The 15,461-nt window shown below is 38.3% G+C and overlaps 1 protein-coding gene across 1 annotated transcript in view; it reads left to right on the top strand.

Annotated features, from left to right (window-relative positions):
- The window catches only part of LOC126456506 (uncharacterized), a 331,018-nt gene that overhangs the window by 226,204 nt on the left and 89,353 nt on the right, over nucleotides 1-15,461 (top strand). Inside the window, exons 4-5 of the mRNA XM_050092255.1 lie at nucleotides 1,670-1,773; nucleotides 12,252-12,429. Of these exons, the coding sequence (XP_049948212.1) occupies nucleotides 1,670-1,773; nucleotides 12,252-12,429 (282 nt within the window). The remainder of the gene's footprint in view (nucleotides 1-1,669; nucleotides 1,774-12,251; nucleotides 12,430-15,461) is intronic.

Consider the following 15,461-nt stretch of genomic DNA (forward strand, 5'->3'; position numbering starts at 1 on the left):
GAAAACTAGGCCATCTTCCACTGTTATGAAAAACATAGCATCATTTCTTTGCTTCATTTATTATCATTTTCTGCATATCCCAGCTCTGTGGATATGTTTCAGTAAATCATAACATATGATAGAGAGACATAACTGTCGCAAATGATTTGTATGCTATTTTCAAAATGAAATGTCATTAATAATAAACTATAACTTATTCTTTAGTCTTTCCAGGTTTAGGTTGCAGAAGTTTTGTTTGATTTCACCACCTTGTCCCCAGTGTTCTCACAGATCTTCTTCATAAAGCAATGTAATGTTGAATTTGTTTTGGAATCCCTGTCTGCTACATTTGTGAAACATCTTGTTTCCATTTAGTTTTATTCTGCAGTGACATGTTTTATGTTGTTAGCAATGCACCTACCTCCCCTTGTACGCCCGTTTTAGTTTTACACAGATATGAGGAACATCATTTCAGGTGTAACTCTTCATGTTTTCATAGTATAATGCTTTATCCATAAAATTATGCAAATGGAGCCATATCCAGTAAGACTCCTCTGCTGATATTCCAGCAGAAAATGTCCAGCCCTCTCCTTTTGTATAAGGGAGACTTGAGACTGTATCCTTAGCTTACCAGATGACTGGACTGTTCTCTGCCAAATGATCAGGAGAGGAGACTTACAGGATATGGATGCATTTTGCTTAATTTTATAGAACATAATTTCGATTGTTTATATTCACTTAAGGCCTATTATGTTTTAGCCCAGCAATCTGACCTGTACAACTGTAGTAACTTTCATTACCATCAACAGTTATATTTTGCTTTCTGCACAAAACACAGGCAACTCAGGAGGCATTGAGCTGCCAGCCCCACCATCCAACTTATCCTGCCAAGAGGTCAATAAGCTCCTGATGAAGATACTATGTACCATACTTACACATGCCAATAATAAATTTTGTGGAGAAAAGACCGATAAAGGAATTTCCTTTTCAAGTAATTTAGTGAGGGAATGAATAGCAATATGCATCATTAAACTGTGTTGCATTACCTGGTACTTGAAGTGTGGTATTTCTCCAAAATAGTGTGTGCTTTGGACATTCTGCTCTTGCAATTTAGGTATCATTTTAATGATCTTAAATATCATTAAAAATTCAAAAGAGTAAATACTTGCAGCTTTGTGTAAATAAATGTACAAATTCTATTCTGAACGTTAAGTAAAGGAATCTATTCATTTTAAATTTTTATGTAGCCGTTCATTAAAAAAGATGTTGCTTTTAGTCACATTCTCAGCTAAAAATCAACAATATTGACAAGCAATTGTAAAACAATCACTGTCATGAGTGGCCTTCTGCCTGATTTTCATTTACGGCCTATGCTCAGCATGTATATGTATTGTGACGTTAAATGTTTTGTTTACTAGGCATTAACAATGAAATGAAAAATTTTAAGCTGCACGTTAGAGTTTTTGATAAACTGGAAAAGAAATGGATGGAATAATTGAAGGTACTACAGTATAAATTTAATTGAGATGAATATACTGCAAAATTAGAAAATACTTGTATGTGACACATGGTTAAATGTTTTAACATGAGTTGTTCATTTATTTCATTTTCCTGATTCCCTGTGTGAGGAAAAATTATCCAGTGCATATGTATGAATCTTGCATGAAATAATATATGCTTATGTTTTTAGGCATGTGACTGCCCACTGTACTGGAAAGTTCCACTTTTCATTGCTGCTGGAGGTGAAAAATTAGGACATGTTGAAGCGAATTCCTTCATAGATTTCTGGAAGCAGTAAGTATGTTTCAAATGGGAGTGCTGCATTTTGGTGTAGTGTTGATCGTAGTAATGAATAGTAAAGCTGGGATTTTAAAAATTTGCACTTGTCATTCGATAGCCATTTTAGCCTCCCCCTCCTTTTTTTAAACAGGAAAGTCCTATCCTAATAAATTATCTGGTCTGCAAGCTTGTTAACAATATTTTTTGTAAGCCATGACATATATTCATGACAATGTGAATTAAGATAGATTGCTACTCAGCACTTAGAAAAAACACTGAGCAGTGGGCAGGCACTTTTAAAAGTAGACTGTTGGTTTAGCTGTCTGATCAAACCCTTCATGAGATAAAGAAAAAACACATATACATATAAAAATTCATACATGTACAGAGCACACATGACTGCTCATCTCTGGGCACTGTAGCCCCAATAGGATGAGTAGTGATCTAAACTAGGGTGGTTAATGGGGATACAGAAGGGACATGGGGCAGGGTGAGGGGTGGAGGTGGAGGCTAGCAGGGTATGGGAGAGAGAAGACACTGTAATGCTGTTTGTGGGAGTGTGTTGGGATGTGTGATGCAAGGAAGAGGATAGAAGCAGGTGGATGACAGGAACTGGTCCACAATAAATGAATACTGCAAACAACTTATCTCTTGATCTTACAATAACCTATACTATGTGATTCCAAACAAATAAATATTATGCACATTAGAGTTCAATGGGACTATTCTATTTTAGAGTCTTTTTTATATTATACATGTAATTCGGGCAAAGAATGTTGCAAGTTACATATTTTGTGAAGTAGTCTCCTCATCTGGCATGAAACTGTTTTTCCCCTTGAGATCCAACTGTTTGTTCTAGAATTCCCCCTCATGGTAACAATTCTTTGTGGAAATGCAGTTAGAAAGAAATGGGTTACTATATCAATGAGGGTGTTGAATTTTTGCTTTATGTCATTAATTTTTAAACCTGTCCACCATTTTTAATTAAGCTGTTGAAGCTGCTTATGTTATCTTGACTATTGCTTCTACATGTGGTTCTTATAGATATGTTGTTAGTAATACAGCCTTTTATTTTCGAGCTTAATATTTCAGCAAGATGGTTACTAAAGCCTGCACTGAGAACTTTTAGTGAAGTGCCATGTATACTGTTTTGCAAGTATCTGTTACTCAGATAACAACTTTTACTTCATCCTCAAATTCTAGGATGTAGCAAGGTTCAAAAGGGTCTCTCTGTTTTTACATTTTGTGAGAAAATCAATGTTTAAGTCACCACATATTATCAAACCTTAATCTATTTTATTTATATTGTTTAACAATTACTCCAGTTTATTTAATATAAGTTCAGAATTTCCAGATGGTGATCAGTAAACCATAACAATATCCAGGCTGAACTGAAAAATTTTTGTAGCTGCATTTTGTAGACCTTTTTGACACTTGTTCCAGTTAAGTTAGATAGGTTAGTAAAATCTATATTTTCCCTAATGTAAATGGCTATGCCATCCTGTTTGCTATTATTTTTGCAACAATAGGAAGAGGAAAGAATTTATTTATTTTTGTATGTAATACTAATTCAGGCTTAAGCCAGTACTTAAAAATGCATAATAGTGAGATATCCTTTCGTTCACCTGTTAACAGTACATTATTGTTGTCGATCTTATTACTGTGATGAACTGTAATCTAGCCCATTGTATACACAGTTTGCAATGCATCTTTCTCACCTACAGCATGGTCAGTCTTAAGTAACCAATCAAATAATGAAAATACACAATGATTTTCCATGGTTTGAATACGCACATAGTCCATCAAATAATGTCCCAGTTCCAGTAGCATAACAGTCTTGTTTGAACTAAAACAGATCATACATGAAATTGATGGTAAACTAACGTATTTTCTCTTACAAATGTTCAATGTGTGCACCTTCAGTGACATGGTGTACATCCAACCTAAAATCCAATTCTTCCCACAACTCTGTCAACAAGTCCAGAGAAATGGAAGCAGGAGCTTCTTTTCTGTGCCTCACATGTGGCAGATGTTTTTGCAACATAAGGGTCAGAATTAAACTTTAAACAAAACACATGTTGAACCAAAATTACAGATTCATTCTTAGCAAACTGCAGAACACGAAATGCTTTACATTCGGGAATCGCCATTTAGTGTGTGGGGCATATGTCGTAGCACAAGCGGGAAAACAACAAAGCATTACTCATTATCTAAAACTGTTTGAGTTACAGTTTAATTGTGATGTTCAACCAGAACTGTAAAACACTTATGGATGATAGTATTAAAATTTATAATGGGGACATTCTTTTACGAACACCCTGCACTTTGTGAATGTGTACTTTCAAGTTATGAAGTTCTCGATTACAATTGCACAGAAAATTAATGTGGAATTTTAGTTCTTTGGAATAAAGTCAGAGTGCACACGGAAAAAACCCAGAGTTTCCGTAATCATCATTTATTTTCATTCTTAAATACTTTCGAATTTTTCAATCACTTATATTTCATGATTTATTATGATTAATACATTTTTTCAGAGCTAACTGATGACACAATCAACCATTATCAGTGCTGTACAGAGACACCTCATTATTTGAGCTTGCGATCCTGTTCACAGTTTAAATGTGTGCAAAATTTCTTGTTTCTGATTGGCCAAATCCAATGTGGCCGCCTCGAACCAATCCATAATTTCCCCTATGTATGTGACTCAGACACAATGCAAGTGCATGTTCCCATGCTCTCTCAGTTGCATACTGGTGTGGCTCAGACACAATGCAAATGCATGTTCCCATGCTCTCTCGGTTGCATACTGTTGTAAAGATTCACCTGTCGTGTACATGCCACACTTATTTCCTCATTCACTCAAACAATAAAACAAATCAAATTGGTATTATTAACATAAATCAGAACACCAATGAAATTAAAATTATTACAGAACAACAAGGGCTTTACAGAAAATGGTTTTGTTTTGACATTGTAAAGCTAGGTATATCATCAAACACCATCATTGCTTTTAGCCAATACTTATGAACTTGTCAGGAAGTTACTTGTTCATGGCAGCGGTAAATTTTGTGTTTTACATAATTTTATTTATCTTGAAAAGCTCTGCAAATAAGAAGCTGAACTTTTTATTGCCATTAGCAATTAGCATAAAAATGTTGTATCAAGTTTCATCCTGTTTAGTGTTGGGCAAAGGTCTGATGAATGTAGTATTTTGTCACTTGTAAGCCTTGTGACATAACAGATTATATTTGTGCTTGGATGATATGTTTCGGTCATGAGTGATGCTCTGGGACATATAGGGTGGGCACACATGGATACAGGCAAGGCAGTGGTGGTGTGTTGGCTGCTGGCTCATGGCTGCTTCTGGTGCCCATGGCAGCCAGCTGTCAGTGCCCATGGCAGCCAGGCAGCTGAGCTACGAGTGTGGTTTGAAAAGTTTTCAGAATGGAATAGAAAAAAACTACTTACATCGCTGAAACTTCTTTTATTTTTCAATGTAGGATCCTTGTAGATTAATGCAGTTGCTCCAGTGATGTTCCAGTGCCATGATCCCATCTCGAAAATGAGTTTCCTCCAGGCCTGTAAAATAGTTGTCAACTCTGGCTATCAATTCTTTGTTTGAAGTGAATCTTCGTCCACCAAGAAAAATTTTCAGTTTTGGGAAGAGGTGGAAGTCTGATGGAGCCATATCAGGTGAATAAGGCGGATGTGGCAACAACTCATACCTTAGTTTGTGTAATTTTGCCAAGACGATGGCACATGTGTGTGGGTACGTATTGTACTGATCGAAGATGACTTTATTCCCTGCTAAACCTGGCCTTATTTCCCGTATCTTTTGTTGCAGTTTGTCCAGCAGGTTGGCATAGTATTCTCCAGTAATTGTTTGCCCAGTGGGGAGATAATCTACAAACAGAATCCCCTTTGCATCCCAGAACACTGATGTCATGACCTTTCCCGCCGAAGGAATTGTCTTTCCTTTCTTTGGTGGCAGAGAATCAGCATGTTTCCACTGCTTTGCTGTTGTTTTGTCTCTAGGGTATAGTAGTGCACCCAAGTTTCATCTGTGGTCACAAACTGGCACAAAAAATCTTGTTTGTTTCTCCTAAAACAGGCCAAACATTGTTCCGATATGTCCATTCTCATGCTTTTTTGATCCAGCATCAAGAGCCGCAGCACCCATCTTGCAGATAATTTTTTCATTTCTAATTCTTCAGTTAAAATGTGATATACCCTTTCAGATGACATCTGGCAAGCGTGAACAATTTAATGCACTTTCAATCGGCGATCCTCCATGACCATTTTGTGTACTTTTGCAATGATTTCTGAAGTAGTGACACATCTTGGCTGACCACTGCGCAGATCATCATCTAAGCTCTCCCGACCAAATTTAAATTCATTTGTCCACTTGGCAACAGTTGAATATGAAGGAGCAGAGTCCCCCACTGTATTCTGGTAATCTGCATGAATGTCCTTTGCTTTCATACCTTTCTTTATGAAGTACTTAATCACTGCTCGAATCTCAGTTTTTTCCATCTTTGCAAATCACTACATGGGAACAACAACAGAGCCACGTCACTGCCACAGCTCTTTTCCAAGAGCACTGATGTGGCACGTGTTTACAGGCAACAGTCCAATGAATATCATGTGAAAAACTCATTGCGCTAGCACTGACCTCTTGTGGTGATTCTGAGAACTTTTCAAACCACCCTCTCATTTTGACATGTCAGATTCAAAGTAGCAGACATTATGGTAGTTTGCCCTCTAGTGGACACAGTGGCATATATTATATAGTTCACATACGTGCACCCACAGTGCAAACTGTAATATATAAAGTGGAAAACATACTGATGCCAGTATACAGATACAATTTGTAATTAATGTAAGTTAGGAGATACAGCACCGAGATGATTTTGTGACTGGAATTCAGCAAATATTTAATACCTTATTTATGGCACAAAAGAGGTCAAGCACTCAAACTGTAGCTCTCAGTGATGCGACCAAATGAACTACTCACATGTTTTGTAATGTAATTAATTAAGCTATGGGATACTTTTTATTTGAACTTTAATTAAAAATCAATATATAATCTGATACAAGACACATATGCAATCAGCAAGGCAGTATGCATTGATGAACAAAATTGCACACCACATCCAACATTTAGTTTGTAAAATTTATATTTTTTATTGTGTGTTTTTTAAATTCATTATTTATAAATTTGCGTAGTTTCACATGCAACAATTACAGCTATCATTGTTCTGATAACTTCTGAAAAGAGGAAGAAAAATATCCATTTTTATCTTAATAATTGACAGGGATTATGAACTGACTTTTAGACCTGCAACAAAACTTTGCATTTGTTTAATTTTAAACTTTGCCCAAATTACTACACAAATATTAAGTGTAAGTTATCAGTTTTGATTAGAATTTTAGTGCACAGCTAATGGTCTAATCTGATTTTGGATATCATTTATGTGTAAAAAGTTATATATCAGGCTGTTGAAAATACAAAGTCATTAAGCAACATAGATGCAGGGTGATTCCATGGAGGGGAGGCTTTGAAAGGGTGGTAGTGAACTTGCGATTATAGACCATATGGTTCAAGTTTGAAGAGACAAGATCTATCCTGGTCTGTGGCATTTGTTGATCTAACTGCCGCCTTCGACACTGTGTGGAGGGAAGGCCTTCTCTACAAATTTCTCCGCATCATACCCTGCAGAACAATGGCTCGACTGATTAACAGCACGCTAAGTGATCGGAAGTTCCAGGTAATCAGTGGAAGCAACATAAGTAAGGAGAGGAAGCTGAACAACAGATTGCCTCAAGGATCAGCTCTCTCACCCTTACTGTTCAACCTATATCTATCTGATCTACCTGACACTTCGTCCAGAAAATACTGCTGTGCCGATGGCCTGGCTCTAGCCGTAAAACACCAGGAAATGAAGACAACAGAAGAGCTTCTAGCGAATGACCTGTCTGCATTAGATAATTACTTCAAAATCTGGAGACTCCAACCCAGTGTGAGTAAAACAGAAGTGTGTTGCTTCCATCTAAATAACCGGTTGGCGAACGTAAAACTGGAAGTAAGTTTCAGAGGCAGAATTCTTCATCATAATTGGAACCCAAAATATCTTGGTGTCATCCTGGATCGTACACTATGCTTCAAACAACACCTTCTTAACTTAGCTCAAAAGCTGAGGACTCAAAACAACATCCTCCATAAGCTATGCGGAACTACCTGGGGATCTTCAGCAACCACCCTGCGATCTTCAGCTCTGGGCTTGGTGTACTCAAGTGCTGAGTATTGTGCACCTGTTTGGATGAACGGTCATCATACAAGACTTGTTGATACCCAGCTAAATACGACAATGCGCATAACATCTGGCGCAATCAGATCTACTCGAGTTTATTGGCTTCCACTGTTAACCGGTATAATGCCTCCTGATCTACGCAGATGTACTGCCCTTATGAGAGAATTCCACAAGATCTCCAGGAATTCTAACCTACCCGTGCATAGCGACCTGCCACTTTTAAATCACAAGAGACTGAAATCACACCATCCAACTCTGTGCGATGCTGCTGACATGGTTGCTAAGAATTTCAAATCTCTTGAAGAATGGAACAGTCGGTGGGAAGCAGTGACAGATGTGCACCTGCATAACTTCTTCTCAGGTGCTAAACTTCCAAGTGGATTCGACTTACCATGCAAGACCTGGACTACTCTCAACAGAATCCGTACCAGTCATGGGCGATGCAGGGATGCTCTCTTTAAGTGGAAGAAGCTGCCTGATCCAGCTTGTGACTGCGGGGCTCCATACCAGACTGTTCACCACATTGTCAGTGAATGCAGGATTCGAGCCTATCACGGCGCCAAAGAGGACTTCCTGCTAGCAACTCCAGATGCAGTGCGCTGGATTGAAGGACTGGATATTCAGTTATAAAGACAAACTTAAGTTTCTTGTGTGTCAATATGTACATATGTATAAGTAATTTAATTTCATGATATGTATGTATTAGCCATACGCTAAATAAATATCCTGGTCTGAGCAGTCATCCAGCCACACACACTTTTGGTGATGAAATTTTTTGTGTCATCAGTCATGACTCTTAGAAATATTTCACATGACTTCATTGAGGACTTAAATTTGTTCTGCATCAGTCAGGACTCTGATTTATTTCCATCATTAGTTCAGCAGAACATGTATTTTTGCATGTGAAGTTCATTTGGATTCTGAATTTGCGCACTGAGTCTAGACTTTAACTCAGTTTGCCAGTGAAGGACTTTTGAATATTTTCTGCTATTAATCAACACTTAGGTTAGTGCATTGTGTGTTGATTAGACTCTTTTTATATGTGAATTAGTGTTAGCTTCTGTTAAATTTTAGCTGTCTGCATTTTCCAGCTATTTTTGTGTTTTATTTTTATGTAGGATGTTTGCTAACCATTATTAAGAGGTTCCAGTTGTTTTCAAATCACTTAATCACATAGCTACTTTTAGCAGCCTATGAATTAATATGCAAATTTTAAAGACAATGAACAGTTTTAGTTAAAATTTAAACATTGTAGTTGGAGTATGTTATTTAACATTGTTTGCTCTTATATTCAACCTAGTGACTATTTTTCAGTCAGATTAAACCATCAGAGGTGAATTCATTGTTTATTTTATTTTGAAGGCACACAGTAACTAGGCAGCCTTCATATCATCCCCTGTTTAGTCAGTGAGAGCTGTTATTGTGACAGCCTGAAGATGGCAGAGATGAAATAGAGGGAGAAAAAGATTATCTACATCTTGTACAGAATCAAAGTGCATGTATAAGAATAAAAGGATATGAAAGAAAGGCTGTAGTTGAGAAGGAAGTTAGTCAGGTTCATAGCTTAAATCCCTTGTTATTCAGTCTCTGTGTAGAGTAAGCAGTAAAGGAAAGTATTTGGAAAAAAGTTTGGGAGAAAAAATAAAAACTTTAAAGGTTTGCCAATGGCATTGTAATTTTGTCATAAATGCCAAAGGACTTTGAAGATCTGTTAAATGGAATGGATAGTGTCCTGAAAAGAATTTATATGATGAACATCAAAGAAAGTAAAACAAGGGTAATTGAATCTAGCCTAACTGCATCAGACAATGGTGGAGGAATTAGATTAGGAAATGAGACCTGAAAGGAGTCAGTGGTCTTTGTTACTTTGACACCTTGGCAATAACAAGGAAAAAGTTATTGAAAAAGAAAAAAATGTTTTGTCTATTGAACAATGGAAAGCCCAGTAAGGAATAACAGTAATATGGGAAGGATAGATTGTTACTCATCACATAGAGGAGGAATTGAATTGCTGATAGGCACAATGAAAAAGAATGGTAGAAATATTCAGCTTTTGGACAAAGTTCCTCAGAAGTAGAAAACTCATACACATTCACAGAAGTACATTTCATGCACATGTAGCCACTGTCACCTCCAGCCACTAAGACTCATCTCCCGACTGCATCTGATAAGAGCAGCAATGTAGCTCGCATGGGTAATGGGGGATTAGAAGAATTGTAGGGCGAGGAGGGATAGGGATAACAGGGTAAGGGTGTGCAAAGTGCTGTAATGCTGCCTGTGAGTGTGTGTTGGAGGAATATGGTGGGTACAGGATAGTTCTTCAAGTGTCAGCATTGGAAGATTGTGCTGGGTGGTGGGGGGGAGGGGGAGAGTGGAGAGAAGAGAGAAGAGGGAGCAAAGCAGAGAAGGGGAAAGGACTATGTAGATGCATTTGCAGAGTAGAAGGTGTCTGTAATACTGGAGTGGAAGCACAGAAGGATAAGCAGTGGAAGGCAGGGACTAGTGAAGGTTGAACCTGAATGGTTATGGAAATGAAGGGCATGTCATAAGGAGAGTTCCCATCCATGCAATTCAGAGAAAGGTGGTGGTGGTGGAGATGGTGGTGGTGGTGGTGGTAGTGGTAGGAAGAACACAGATGGCACAGGCTATGAAGCAGTTTGGCCACAGGTGGCCATTCGTGCAGGTAGACAGCTTATTAGTTGTTGTGCCCAAGTAGAATGGAGCACAGCAGTTGTAGCTAGTTGGTAGATCACATGGCTCCTTTCACAAGTACGTCTGCCGTTGCTGGGATATAGAATGCCTGTGACCGGACTCGAATAGATGTAAATGTAGATGTACAATTGGTGGTAATGGAAGTATTTATGGGACAGGTTTTTCATCTAGGTCTATTGCAATGATATGAAGATGAAAGTTATTAATTTAGGTGTTAGGAAGTCTTTTCTTAAAGTATTTGTCTGGAGTGTAGCCTTAATATCAAAGAGAAAAGTGAACGATAAACAGAAGGGATAGGAGAAGAATAGAAGCTTCTGTTATGTGGTGGTACAGAGAAATGCTGAAGATTAAATGGGTAGACTGGCTGTCCAATGAAGAGGTACTGAATTGAATAGAGGAGAAAAGAAATTTGTGGCACAACTTAATTAAAAAAGGATAGGTTGGTAGAACACTTCTTCAGCCACCAAGATATAATTAACTTGGTATTGGAAGGTAATGGGGACATAAAATCTATAGAGGAAGACCAAGACTTGCATATAGCAAGCAGATTTAAGTGTAACATGTAGGACCCCAGGTTAGGGAACATCGTACCTCTACATGAGAGCAAAAGTGCCGTCATTCTTGATTCAGTCACCACTGTCTAATGCAGGTGTTTCTCTTATGAAATCATGTTACTTTATAGTGTGTGTTTGTGTTTGTGTGTGTGTGTGTGTGGGGGGGGGGGGGGGGGATTGTATTCGCCATGTGATATGTTGAATTTTTGTCTATATAACTATATTTTTATCTGTCTACATCTGTATTCTATAAGACACTATGTGTCTTTGTCACAAGTTAAGTTGAAGTTTTTCTGTTTCTGTTTTTATTGATAATCCATGAGACACCAAACAGTGTACCACTCTCTTTTGCCCCTTTTGTATTTTGTCCTGTTTCATTCACAGATGGTACACAGGAACTAAGACTGTCTGTACTGCTCCATGTTGGCCAGACATTCTCTAATTCTAATTTCATGATGATAAAGGGAGATGTACATTTGGGGCAGCAGTAGGTTTCATGGCTCACTTTGGAACATGGACTCATGTAATTTTGTGAGTTGTCTCTCCTGTGTCATAATGACCTTCTTGTTAAATCATCCACTACTGATTGTTGAGCACTTCTGTAATGTTCTTACATTGACTAAACAAGCTCAGATTGAATCATGCAGATCTTCTTTGAATCTTTTCTATATCTTTCATTTTGGTGACCATTTTTCTCATACAATTACCATAGTTATTTGCTTAACTTGTTTCTGATTATAGTATAACAATATTGTATTGTCTATGCCATGTGACTTTGATAAATATTTACACTCATTTATGGATTTTTATGATTAAGCCATCATACTCTATCATTTTGGATACTAATAAGAAATCTAATGTGTGTTACTGAATGAAGTACAGTGAATGTTTTTGTTTTGTTTTGTTTTTATTTTAGGTTATCGTCATCCTGTCATGACCAGGCATCCCGTTTCATGTATATACTCACTAAAGGGCAAATGCGGCCTTTGGTTGCAGATGACTTTGTACCTCTTGTGCAAGATGTTGTTGACACACATCCTGGTCTGACTTTCCTCAAGGAGGCAACTGAATTTCATTCACGCTACGTTCATACTGTAAGCAGTTTTTCAATAATTGCTGTATCAAACTAACTAAATTGTTACTAACAATGTTAACAATATTGTTACATTCCATCCTGTATTTTCCATTTTTTAAATTGTAACTAAGCATGCTATATTACATCATAATGCAGAGAGTAGTCAGAGTGAGAAAAATCCCTTCATAATATCTTCATCCTTGAATATGAGAAATATTTCCTGCATTCTGTGGATTTAAAATGTGGCCCAGCATGTTTATAGTGTATGTTAAGAGTGTATCTTTCCTTGCAGTAGATCTGTAATTATTGTAAAGATTCACTTTTGGTGTAAACATACAGTGTGAGGCAGAAAGATTCATTGAAGAAAAAACAGATGATATTATAATTATTAAATCATTTAACTCAATCAGCTTCTCTATTCAGTTGACAAATACATATAATTAAAAACTGGTCACATTTGTAGGCTGAAAGAAAAAAAAAGAAGTGTGCTGCTTGCTACATGAGCAATTTAAGGCTTAACATTTTCATTTGTATTAAATTTGAGCCAGCATGCTATTTAGCAAACTGTAAATAGTTGGCATCTAGCCATACTCAGAAACAGTTCATGTATATACAGGGTGTTACAAAAAGGTACGGCCAAACTTTCAGGAAACATTCCTCACAAACAAATATAGAAAATATGTTATGTGGACATGGGCCCGGAAATGCTTACTTTCCATGTTAGAGCTCATTTTATCACTTCTCTTCAAATCACATTAATCATGGAATGGAAACACACAGCAACGGAACATACCAGTGTGACTTCAAACACTTTGTTACAGGAAATTTTCAAAATGTCCTCCGTTAGCTAGGATACGTGCATCCACCCTCCATCGCATGGAATCCCTGATGCGCTGACACAGCCCTGGAGAATGGCATATTGTATCACAGCCGTCCACAATACGAGCACGAAGAGTCTCTACATTTGGTACCGGGGTTGCGTAGACAAGAGCTTTCAAATGCCCCCATAAATGAAAGTCAAGAGGGTTGAGGTCAGGAGAGCATGGAGGCCATGGAATTGGTCCGCCTCTACCAATCCATCAGTCACCGAATCTGTTGTTGAGAAGCGTACGAACACTTCGACTGAAATGTGCAGGAGCTCCATCGTGCATGAACCACATCTTGTGTCGTACTTGTAAATGCACATGTTCTAGCAGCACAGGTAGAATATCCCGTATGAAATCATGATAACGTGCTCCATTGAGTGTAGGTGGAAGAACATGGGGCCCAATCAAGACACCACCAACAATGCCTGCCCAAACGTTCACAGAAAATCTATGTTGATGACGTGACTGCACAATTGGGTGCGGATTCTCGTCAGCCCACACATGATTGTGAAAATTTACAATTTGATCATGTTGGAATGAAGCCTCATCCGTAAAGAGAACATTTGCACTGAAATGAGGATTGACACATTGTTGGATAAAGCATTCGCAGAAGTGTACCCGTGGAGGCCAATCAGCTGCTGATAGTGCCTGCACACGCTGTACATGGTACGGAAACAACTGGTTCTCCCCTAGCACTCTCCATACAGTGACATGGTCAACGTTACCATGTACAGCAGCAACTTCTCTGACACTGACATTAGGGTTATCGTCAACAGCACAAAGAATTTCCTCGTCCATTGCAGGTGTACTCGTCATTCTAGGTCTTCCCCAGTCACGAGTCATAGGCTGGAATGTTCCGTGCTCCCTAAGATACCGATCAATTGCTTCGAATCTTCCTGTTGGGACACCTTTGTTCTGGAAATCTGTCTCGATACAAATGTACCGCGCCACGGCTATTGCCCCGTGCTAATCCATACATCAAATGGGCATCTGCCAACTCCGCATTTGTGAACATTGCACTGACTGCAAAACCACGTTCGTGCTGAACACTAACCTGTTGATGCTACGTACTGATGTGCTTGATGCTAGTACTGTAGAGCAATGAGTCGCATGTCAACACAAGCACTGAAGTCAACATTACCTTCCTTCAATTGGGCCAACTGGCGGTGAATCTAGGAAGTACAGTACATACTGACGAAACTAAGATGAGCTCTAACATGGAAATTAAGCATTTCCGGACACACGTCCACATAACATCTTTTCTTTATTTGTGTGTGAGGAATGTTTCCTGAAAGTTTGGCCGTACCTTTTTGTAACACCCTGTATACCTATGAATAGTTTCTCTATTCACACAATTTTGTTAAAAATGGTACAAATAATATACAGTACATGTAACTAACTTAACTAAGAATGAATGCAGATTTCATTGTTTTGCTTATTTTGTTATAATGAACATAAATGACAAGAGACAACCAGTCATTTGTAATTGATTACTGCACAGTGCATAGACATGTGGAGTACTACAAAGACTTTGCCACCTTTTGAGGCACCACTCTTTCCCTAGTTGTGGAACATGCTCTCCCAGCACAACCACACAGAGATTCAAAACACATCCACCCACAGTGGTGTCAACTGTGGTTGCTTAGGCTGACAGAAATTGAGGAAAAGAAAGGATTAAGACGACTGGGAGATGTACTCAACAAGGAAACAGTGAGATGGTATCAGACGGCAGGAGCAGAAGAGATCGATGCACAAGTAAGTGAAAGGTTTGGACAACACAGATATGATGTTGAAGATGGCAGGAGAGGAAATGGTGTGGATAAAGTCAGGGAGAATGACAAGTTCTAGTGAGGTTTGGGCTGTGAGGACTGCGAGAATGGAGGACGTGCATAGTTAATAAGATCTGGTGTTGTGGGGAGCAGGTGGGGCCACATAGAAGTGGTCTGTGAAGCAGCTGTTGTAGAGCTGGACTCAGCTGTAAGTGGTTCTGCATATTCACCTGCCTCCATAATTCTGCATGGAAGGTGTCATCTTTCATTTTGCATATAGCAGGTCACCCATAAATGAATTAGTATAGGGGATGCCATGTGGGTACCCACAGTATTTCCACAGACTTTTTGCAGATTTGACCTTCAAAGGGGAGATAATTACAATTTAGAACATTACTAACGAAAAGACTTAGCAA

This window comes from Schistocerca serialis, chromosome 2 (genome assembly GCF_023864345.2).
Source record: "Schistocerca serialis cubense isolate TAMUIC-IGC-003099 chromosome 2, iqSchSeri2.2, whole genome shotgun sequence".
NCBI classification, from domain to species: Eukaryota; Metazoa; Arthropoda; class Insecta; order Orthoptera; family Acrididae; genus Schistocerca; species Schistocerca serialis.